General features: G+C 34.8%; 1 protein-coding gene across 1 annotated transcript; it reads left to right on the top strand.

Annotated features, from left to right (window-relative positions):
• Positions 1-928: 928 nt before the first annotated feature.
• Positions 929-5,028, top strand: LOC131016611 (phosphatidylinositol:ceramide inositolphosphotransferase 1-like). Its single transcript, XM_057945318.1, has 12 exons — positions 929-1,543; positions 1,632-1,721; positions 2,835-2,921; positions 3,025-3,093; positions 3,185-3,265; positions 3,483-3,554; positions 3,686-3,746; positions 3,841-3,943; positions 4,031-4,126; positions 4,199-4,245; positions 4,337-4,455; positions 4,709-5,028. The coding sequence occupies exons 1-12, from the start codon at positions 1,511-1,513 to the stop codon at positions 4,778-4,780; spliced, it is 930 nt and encodes a 309-aa protein (XP_057801301.1). The 5' UTR covers positions 929-1,510; the 3' UTR covers positions 4,781-5,028.
• The last annotated feature ends 6,050 nt before the right edge of the window (positions 5,029-11,078 follow it).

The raw sequence follows: 11,078 nt of genomic DNA, 5'->3' as shown, positions 1-11,078 counted from the left end.
AATTAATTACGGCGATGAATTGATTGCGAAACGACAATGAACAATTCACTATCTTTTTAAATATTTGCGTCACTTACGACTTATCTAATAAATTATATTTACCTTATTTTGTATATTCTCTCGTCTTATTCTAATATTTGCAATTAGAGAAGCATAAATATGAGTAGTTTTTTATGTCACTGTTGACATTAATACCTATATTGACATTTCATTGTTGATCATGCCAAGCAAATAAATTAAAGAAGACTCTAGTGTTTTAGATGTATTATGTATATAAGACGCAAAGGGAAAAAATTAAGGCTAACACGTTATCAGATTAGAATCGCTTTGCAAGTCTTCGAAAAATATTCTAGAATATAGCTAGTCAATATTTAATTATTTATTTTATTTTTTATTTACAAGAAAAATATTTATTTATTAATTTGAAAAAAAAATAGAGACGGTAGTGATATAACAATAACAACAACGATTATATCTAATTCAAAAAAAACAAAGATTACTAATAATAGCTCGGGTTAAAAGACACTAAGATTGTCCACAGTGACTTTTGTTCAACTCAACTCTCAATTAAATATTTATCTTTTTCTCCTTCACGTACATAACTCAACATTCATCTTAATTTTGTTCCTATTAGTGACACTCACATGACCTAATGAGAGGGTGCCACATGATCATATCTTTCTCTTGATATTGAGGCTGCTAGCCAATCGATCATCTAATTGCGAGCACAAAATTAATCACTTTTCTATTAAGTTATCTTATGGCTCAATAATTAAAATAACTAAAAACAAACAAATAATCAAAGAAGTTGAAGAAAAAATTGAGGTAACTTAGTATGCTATTTATTGGTAGACGTGGTAACATTATTTGTTGCCCTTTTAACAATAGATTGATTATTCATTAATGCTCACACAAATTAAATGCACTACCAATTTGATAGTAAAGAATTCGAGTCCGTTGTTTTCTCTTGGCGAAAATCTGAATCTTAATAATCAATATAATTTCTAAAAGAAATAATTTGTCTTAATAGTATGCTACCAAATATATTTTGATATTTATAGATTATCGAGAATATTTTAGAATTTGAATTTATTAGTAATTCCAAGTTTGCCCTGATTCTCAACTGTTGTCCGTGTTCAACTCTCACCGGAGAGGCAAATCAGAAGAAGAATATTAGGAGAGAGAGAGAGAGAGAGAGAGAGATGAAAACACAACATCCCCACGATCCTGTTTTGTAGAGAGAGCAAACATGCGCTTGCTTTTTGCGATTTTAATATCGATCATCCAAATCCCTTTAGCGATTACCAAGTGACAAAAATCCGTCATTATCTTCCAAGATCATCTATTCGCGAACTGGCTGTTGATTTCTTATATCTTCGAGGGGTGAATTCTTCGTTAATTTTGAAATTAGAAAGTGGATTATCATTTGGGTGATGAAGAACGTTGATCGACGAAAGGGTTTGTTTTTGATGTAACATGGCGCTTCTGTTGGCCGTCATTAATACCAAAGATGTCGCTTTACATTGGTCGCGAGGCTTCAAAGGTTCGAATTTTTCACCCGGGATTAGTTTTTATGGCAATTGTTTGTAATATCTTTTTTTTATATTAATTTTGGGATTTTGGACGTGAAGTTATGGAAGAGAATTTGTACAGAGACCTCAACAGAAATCGTTCTTCTTGGTGAAAATTGGAAGTATATTTTAGGTGGCCTCATATTTCAGGTTTGTTCTTGCCTATTATTGTTTGTGTTTTATTTTCAGATTAATGTATGTTGCTCACCTGCAATGGCTAGTGATAGTGCCACTGCAATTTTCCTGCTTAAATTCATTTCTTGTTTTATGAGTTTGTTGTTTTTCTGAGCTGTCAACCGGAATTTCTATTAGCATATACAGTTGTTTTTCAAAGTTTTCTTAAAGTTGTTTGTTAACCGGTGCCAATCTCTCCATGGCCAAGAAAAAATGTAGTGTATGTGTGTGCGCGCACGTGTGGGATGTGAATGCTGTATATGAAGAAATAGAACGATGCACGAGTTTCTTCATCTAGTTTTAGACATGGATGTTAAACGAGCTGTTTCGTATACTTGTTAATAAGGTTGTTTTCAATGTGGATTTTCATGTAAGGAAAAGAATGAAGTTTTTCTATTGGTTTCATATTTATCTTATGCAAGAGATGTTTTAAGTGCTATCTGTGGAAGAATCATAGTGCATGTAGTAGTCAATTACATAGGAGTAAACGTGCATGGATGATCAAGCACAAGGAAACTTCCTCGACTATTGTTTCTGCTCTAGCATTATGGATAGTTATATGGAAATTAGTGTTTCTTGTTATTCTCGATATTGCTATGAATATGCCAGCTGTAGCAGCAAACCAGTATTCATTAACTTTTTATGATTTGGATTTTACTCGAGTAGCTAATATTGTATCTTGTGCTATTAATGAATTGGTACGATATATTAGGTCACAAGTTGGCATTAAGTATGTTTAAGCTATCCATTGACGAATAGTTAACCAATCATTTACTTCCTTGAACAATTTGTAGCTTATTATGGCTTCATCGGATGTAGGGACTCTTTGAAGTTAAATCATATATATTCTGCTTCATGTCGTATTATGTGATTCTCCCTTTTGCTAATGAAACGACTTCTGAACTCATAACTAAATAGCTCGTCACTTCTCATTATAGTGTAGCGTGATATCAACACGGAAAGTAGAGAGTTTATTGTTTGAAAGAACTTTTATATTTTTCGTCCTAAAATGTATTCCTTTAAGTGGACTTAGGCACCTTCGAGACTGTAATATGTGAATCTGACATCTCTCATACTACCATATACCAGTACATCCATGGACTGGCAGCTCGAGGAGTTCATTATTTACATAGGCCTGGTCCGACACTTCAAGATCTAGGCTTCTTTCTTCTTCCAGTAAGTGTAGATAATTTTCAATCTGTTTTTGCTAATGTTACTATTAACAAGCCTGCTGATTTCGGGGGATCTCTTCTTATGCTACAAACTTATCCGAGTGTAGGAGCTTGGGCAAGACAGAGCTTATATCAGTGAAACTGTATTTAGCATTATTTTTCTGTCTTTCATCTTGGTGAGTTTTTCAACAATTAGTTAATTCTTCGTGAAAACTTTACTTCTCAGTGTAAATTTATTGGTCCCAATATTTGCAATGCTGCACGCAGTGGACTTTTCATCCTTTCTTCTCGAAGAGCAAGAAAATCTATACTGTTTTGATATGGTGCAGGGTTCTAGCGTTCTTAGTTGTAAGTCACCTTCTTTGTTACCTTTGTTCATAATGATCAATCATACACTCGAAGCTCAGCATGTTTTTTGAAGTTTCTAGTTGCTCAACTATTTGCATAATAGATTTATTTGAAAATTTGGTTTTGGAATCATAATATATACCATGAAAAATATGTAATTAGTTACTGTTTGTTAAATGTTTCTATGATTAATCATCATTTGTATTCTTTGCTGCAGGCTTGTCAAACTCTGAGAATAATAACTTTTTATTCAACACAGCTGCCCGGTCCAAATTATCACTGCCGAGAGGTGAAACTTTCTTCGTTTTCTTTTTCATCGTAACTTCTTTCTGCTGAAGACTTCTGTCATCGACTCTATTTGTAGAATTTGTACGCGGAACTATACTGTTTGTATTTGGAATCTTGTTTTGAATGTTGTAGGGCTCGAAGCTTGCTAGGCTGCCTCGCCCTGATAATATTTTAGAAGTTCTATTAATTAATTGTAGGTGACAATTTCCTTTTGTCTCCTATACGGCATTATAATTATCAACAACATATTTGATTGTTTGTTCACTGAGAACTCTTGGGCTGTACAGTTCCTCGCGGGGTGCTTTATGGCTGTGGCGATCTGATATTTTCATCCCACATGATATTCTCTCTCGTCTTTGTGCGCACATTCCATAAGTACGGCACTCACAGGTGATCATGAGTTGTTTTAGGAGTAGTTTCTACGAATCGCCTTATACGACTGTGAGTCTTTACATATATCTTGGTCTGGTGTTGCAGATTCGTGAAGCATTGTGCTTGGTTGACTGTGGTAACTCAGAGCTTATTGATTGTTGCGTCGCGTAAGCATTACACCGTTGATGTCGTTGTAGCATGGTAATATATGCCACTTTTTGCTAGGTTTTCGACACATTTATATGCTTCTGAGGGATCATGATTCTGTTGTAGGTACACAGTGAATTTGGTGGTGTTCTTCTTAGACAAGAAGCTGCCAGGTTGGCCTTTTCTTGTTCCTATAATTTCATCTGATCTAAAACTGCTTATCTATTCAATACTTTGAGCCTGACCTCGATTTTCTCCCCGAAGAACTACCCGATCGTTCGAGTGGCTCTGCGTCGCAGTTGCTTCCGTTGAGCAAAGATACGAGGATAAAAGATGAGAATCATAAACTCTTGAACGGAAACTCCGGGGAGTCTGCCGATTGGGTACAGAAACCGCTCCCCCCGTCTCTTGATACTGAAAAACTTGTATGAGACCGTCTCACGGGTGCAATATCCGAATCCAAAACCACCCATATTTGGTGTCATATATGTAAATTATTGGTGTTTGGATCAGTAGCGTCTTATGAATCTTGACCCGTCAGACAATCTCAGACGAGACTCCCCCGACCCCCCACCCCTCTTGATATTTTCCTATGATCTGGTTTCGACTCTGACACCGTGGTTTTGTTGTGTTCAGAGACCACGGACACAAATCAATGGAAAGATCGCAGAAGAAGGAAATGCCGAAGCAGCTATCAACGGTGCATAATCGACGAACAAGGCCGGAAAAGTCGTCCTCAAGGCTCGATAAGCATCACCTGTAATCTTATATAATGTATTATTGGTTAGATTTACAAAGTTTATATAGCAGCAGCCATAATGCATCAAGGAAATTTCAAACTTAGGATTTGGGTCTCAGCATTCTGTGATTTCTTTCATTTCATTCTCTCTTGAACAACAAAGTCTTTCGCGATAAAGACTACACAGGTAATGCCTATTCTTGCAATTATTTCTCCACGTTTGGTGAAACCATATAATGCTTTACGATACCAGAACTAATAATGGAATATAATTTCTCATCAGATTTAAGTTTGCGAGCTCAATGATTCTATATCCATTCCCTTGCTACTTTATTATTTCCTGTTTTTTTCGTCTTTAAAAAAAAAGTAAAAAATATTGTGCCCATCACAAACTCATACATATTAGATGACTTAAAGTTTCAAGTCGATTAGAGATGAAGCGTTTTACTAATTGAGCCGTGTTTTGTGATTTTTTTAGAATAGGTGGGGCATAATTTCATCATCATTATACTAGTAATTTTCCTTTTATTTATATTTAAAATTTTTAGAATGTTTGCGGAAATGGGCTGTACCCAGCTAGTTTTGCTAGCCATGTGAGTTGATCCTTTTTGGATGTGCATCTTTGCTGATACTATTGTTTGGATATTTGTCTCTTAATTATTAGTGTAACAAAATGATTAATCAAATAATAGTATTTGATGCGTGCCCCACTTCAAAACGCTCCAGGACTACCTATGTTGGCGTAATTTTAGCATCCTAAACAATAGTATCTACTTTATATAAGAGAAAAATTCGTAATCGCTAAAATGCTCGCGGGTTGTAATTTAAAAGCAATTTAGCCTCTATTATAGACGCTCCTATGATATCTGACATTCAATATTGAAGATAGGATCAGTCAGATCCTCTATGTTCTAATTTGGGTGTAATTAAGTCTCTCCATCTAACAACGATCTGACGCAGTTAGACAAATGAGCTTAATTGCACTCAAATTGGAACATGAGTCGCCGGTAGACGAAGGGGCTTAATTGCACCCAAATTTGAACATCTATTCTATAATACGATTAGGCCTTAGCCTACGTGGCAGGCCTCAAATTCTTTTTTTTCAATTTCAATCTCCAAGGTGGCATTTGAGAATCCAATCTATATATTCTCATTCTCACTTTTAAAACAAAAGTCATGTCTCCCTCTTCCTCACGCCTCCCTCTTCCTCACCCCATCGTCGCCGTCCCTGAATCCGGTCGGCGGCGTCTCCCCCTTCATTGTCTCTCTATTCTCTCAATCATTTTCTCTCTCTAAAGTCGATTGCACACTCAAATTCCCCCCTTAAACTGCCCGCCTCTCTCTCCCTCTAAATTCTGGCGTCGCCGCCGTCCTAGGGGCCCTAAGATTTCTTTTTCCTATAACCCGTTGTCGTTCCTTCTTCTAGACTTCGGCGAAATAGTCGCCGCTGAGTTTGCGGTTCGTCCGCCGCCGAGTCACCGCTGAGCCCTGGAGTTCGTCCACCGTGCCGTCGACCCCCACCCCACCGACGACTTCTCTGTTTTGATACCTCAATTTCCGGATCTGCCGTGATTCTTCCTACACACCTATGGTAAGTATTAAATTAGTTTCCTAATTTAATAATGTGTTTCACTATTTTAAATATAGAATGAGATACCTCCATTTCCGGATCTGCCGCGATTCTTCCTACACACCTATGGTAAGTATTAAATTAGTTTCCTAATTTAATAACACGTTTCACTATTTTAAATATAGAATGATTATTATTTTAGAAAGAACAAATTTTGAAAAGAATTTTAACAATGGAAACCAGAGCAGAGCCCAGAGCCAGAGCTAACCAGAGCAGAGGGTCAGAGCCAAGTTGCCTGAGCAGAGCTGCCAGAGTAGAGATACCAGAGCTATAGCTAGCCAGAGCAGAGATGCCAGAGCCAGAGCTAACCAGAGCAGAGTTGCCAGAGCAAAGCTTCCAGAGTAGAGCTGCCAGAGCAGAGCTTCCAGAGCTGACCTGCCAGAGCAGAGCTTCCAGAGCAGAGGACCAGAGCCAAGATGCCAGAGCAGAGATGCCAGAGCTAAGTCATTAAAGTCAGAGCCAGAGCCAAGTCGCCAGAACCAGAGTCAAAGCTAAGTGATTAGAGTCAGAGCCAGAGCCAAATCGCCAGATCCAAAGTCAGAGCTAAGCTATTGGAGCCAGAGCGCGGAGCCACACGCCAGAGACAATTCACCAGAAGGTGGAGCTACTTAGCAGAGCGGAGCCAAAGAGTAGAAGTCTGCCCCAAGGAAGGAAATCCAGAGCTACTAGACAGAGCGGGATGATGAGGACAGAATCCAGCTCTGTAATTAGGGGAGAACGACCTGACAAGTTATAATCTAATAATAGCCTTAATTAGTTTAATGGCGAGCATGCGGAATAGATGATCGGACGAATTTACTACTTTACCCCGACTGTAATGCCTATAAATACCTACGATGATGAAATAAAGCACTCGCTCACTTTGACTGCTTTAAGAACTCTTCTCTTTCCTTTCTCTCTAGAGTTTGAACTAATAAAATTACATATATAATAAAATATCTAAATTGTTAGAGTTATGTTTGTTAGATAGTTGACAATTGGAGTCATGGTTGAATATAATTTCATATTTGATGATGCTCTCTCAAACTCTAGATGAGATGATGCTCAAAACTCCAGACGAGATGATGCTCTTTCAAGTTTTAGACGAGATGATTCTCTTTCAAGTTTCAGACAAGATGATGCTCAGAAGTTAGAGGTGATGTGTCAAGTTTGCGACGAGATGATGCCCACAACTTGGTTGGTCTTAAAACTCCAAATGATACGATGTTCGATAAATCAGTTATGGTCTTTTAAATATCAGGCGAGATTATTTTCATAATTAGTTATGCTTTTAGAAGTTTGGAATTATATGATACTCACAATTCAATTATGATTTTTCAAACTCCATATAAAATTATGGTCAAAAGGCAAAATAAAAAAAATTGAACAAAATTAATAAATCTTGTAACAACAAATGCAACAAATCAATCCTCCATCATACCTATGTCAAATTTATATGTATTTCTACTCTTTTTTTTCCCCTTACGCGACAACTTTTTATAAAATTTCATATGAAAACTAATGGGTATTTTTATGATCTCAACAAAATTAATAATTTAATTGCTAAAAGTTGTTGAGATTAATATAATTTAAAATGTATTACAAATTTAATTTAATTAATTATATAAATAATTTACATAAAAAATTATTTTATATAATTATCATAAGAATAACATAAAATATATAAATTACAAGAAAATATGTACCCGTTGAATTTCGATGGGTAATACACTAGTGGGAGCCTAATACTGCTATTTGTAATTTCTTTTTATTATTATTATGGCACTGCACCTCCACTCTCTCTGCGTCACCAGAATTTAAGAGAAGAGAGAGAATATCGGTGGCGACGACAGACTCATGCGTGTCTTTAGGCAGCAGTGAAGCCTATTTTTGATTGATTAGGGTGGACTACGACTGGGAAGGTATGGCGAAGCTGCTGGTCTCGGATGAGGCGCACCACGAGTTCGTCAACCTCCGTCGCGCCTTCGACGAAGTTAACACTCAGGAAAACTCATTTACAGAAAAAACATTTCATTTCACTTTATCAAACCAAACAGCCCCTTAGTGGTTGAAATGCTTAAGTGAAAAATTGTTATAATTACTGGAAATTTTGGGTCTAATTTATTTACTTGCAAACTTAAAACTCCGCTAATTAACGCTAGAATTTTGCCAAACATTAACTCAGATTAATTGTACTTTATTATTATATTAGACCTGTCGCAATTCGATCTTTATCTTCAACGCGTCGGGTCGTCATTGTCGTAATTTCTTTAGCATAATCACGCACAGCTCAAGACCAAATTCAACCAGGATGAGTATCTTGCGTCACTTTTGTTTGTATCTTTGTGTTGATAAGATTTTAGATCTGTTGATTTTGCTTGTGTGCGTGTGTATGAGTGGTTTGTCTTATGTTTGGTGATATCTCGGTGATTCCAGATTATGTTTGGTTTGTCTGCAAAGAGAGTTGAGGTGAAGTGCAATAAAAAAAATTACGAACGACGGAATCAGGCCCTTCATGTTCCAATTTGGGTGCAGTTAAGCTCTTCCATCTAACAGCGTCATGTCATCGTTACACGGAAAGATTTAATTACACCCAAATTGAATTATTGAGGGTCTAATTGATCGAATCGACAATAAAATATCAAATATTATAAATGTACATCTATAATACTAGGAATTAAATTGCTATTTTTTTCTAATTTAGAAGATATTGAGGTCTTGAATCGTGGCCACAACTTTACCCACTCCATAAGTATAACTATGGTAGAGAGAGAGAGAGAGCTTTGTAACTTTTGTTTAAGCCCAACTATGGTAGAGAGAGAGTTTTGGAACTTTTGTTTAAGCCCATGCAGGTGAGGTGAACAAACAAATGAAGTTCAACCAGAAATTTGAAATAAAACCTAAACATTTATGAATTTTACCATAGAGAGAGAGAGAGAGAAAGTAATGATGATAATTAGGATAGGTGTGAGTGATAAAGCCTTTTGGCTTTTGCATGCTTAGCTTTACCCTTTGTTAAAAAGAAGGGTCTGGTCCTCTTGATCACTAAATGCGGTGGCACAAAATAATTACACTCCCTATATAATAATAATAATAATAATAATAATAATAATAATAATAATAATAATAATAATAATAATAGTAGTAGTAGTAGTGGTAGTGTAGTTTCCTTTAAAGAAAGGGTATATATATATATATGTGTGTGTGTGAACGTCATATGCGTATGATTTGAATGGCAATCTAATCTTACTAATCATAAATCAATATAATATATGAAAAAGTAATTTTAATGATAATTTTTTCACACTAAATTTTCTGTCTTTTTTTTATTATTATCGAATTTCATATGTCTTCTCTTCTCTTTTTCTGTTTTATTATTTTATAAAAATCGTCAATTTCAAGTTATAAAAAAAATATACAACATGAATGTTAATTAAAGATCATGACAACATCTTTAATTTGATGTAAACATTAAAAAATAAATTTAAAAAGAATATATCATGCTCGTTTAAAATGTCAAAATTAATTTGTTTTTCTCTCATTTATTTATAGTGTTGAATATCATAGCCTTTTTTAAGCTTTTTTTATTTGTTGGTGAAGAAATAAGAAAATGTCATTTTTCTTTTCAAAAACCATTACATGATTGTTTTATTATACTCCCTCCGCCAACTAAAAATAGTCCTAAAAGTGGACGGCTAAATTTACATATATAATATTAATGAATTTAACGAGAAAGAGATTATATTGATTCTTTTTACAACTTTTAAATTTCAAAATAAATTTTTTATAAATGAATTTTGTATTAATGCTAATATAAAAATTAGTTAGATATATAATAAGTAGAATTTAAAGTTTATATAAATTTGTTTAATTTTATGTTAGAGTTATTTTAACTCTAATAATTTAATTAATTCAATTTATGAATTAATACCCTTTTGGTTTTATCGTTTTAATTAATTATCAAATAAGAGAATTAATATAATATCATATATTTTCGTGCATATGTATTTTAAGAGAATTATCAACATATTATATATTATCAAAATCAAACATATCAACCCTTGCACCACGTTCGAAACATATATTTGATTTTGATTACGGTATTTTCATATAATATCATATATTATCAAAATTAAATTTGATTTTGATTTCATCAAAATCAAACATATCCAATTAATGAAATTGAAAGTGCCGAAAATTGATCAAGAACATATCAACAATTATGGATTAAATTAAGGAGTGAAGAATCCAATCAAGACTTGGAAGAGAAAAGAAGATCGATTGCCAAGAAGTGAAGAAGAAGAAAAGACTTGGTCTTCCTTGAGAATATGGGATGTTGGGTTAATATGCTTAACCAATCTCTAAACTTGGGGAGCAAGAGCTAAACCCTGGCACCATGTTCGAAACCTAAAGTGTCAGCCATGTTTTGCATTTGGTACCAGTCCAAGCTACAAGATACATAAGTGCATGAGCTCAAAAGCTAATGTTTAAACATTATTCACGATATCTAGTTCACATCACACCTTGAGTGGGAGACTCATGTATTTAAAACAACAAACTTTCATTTTGATGAAATACAACTATATATTAAAGAAGGGTTAAGGTGCAGATAGGCCCCTTAAGTAGAGGCCCTTATAGCGTTTCACTCCTCTTACTCA

The sequence above is a fragment of the Salvia miltiorrhiza genome, chromosome 3 (genome assembly GCF_028751815.1).
Source record: "Salvia miltiorrhiza cultivar Shanhuang (shh) chromosome 3, IMPLAD_Smil_shh, whole genome shotgun sequence".
NCBI classification, from domain to species: Eukaryota; Viridiplantae; Streptophyta; class Magnoliopsida; order Lamiales; family Lamiaceae; genus Salvia; species Salvia miltiorrhiza.
This window is presented reverse-complemented; position numbering and strand designations above follow the sequence as displayed.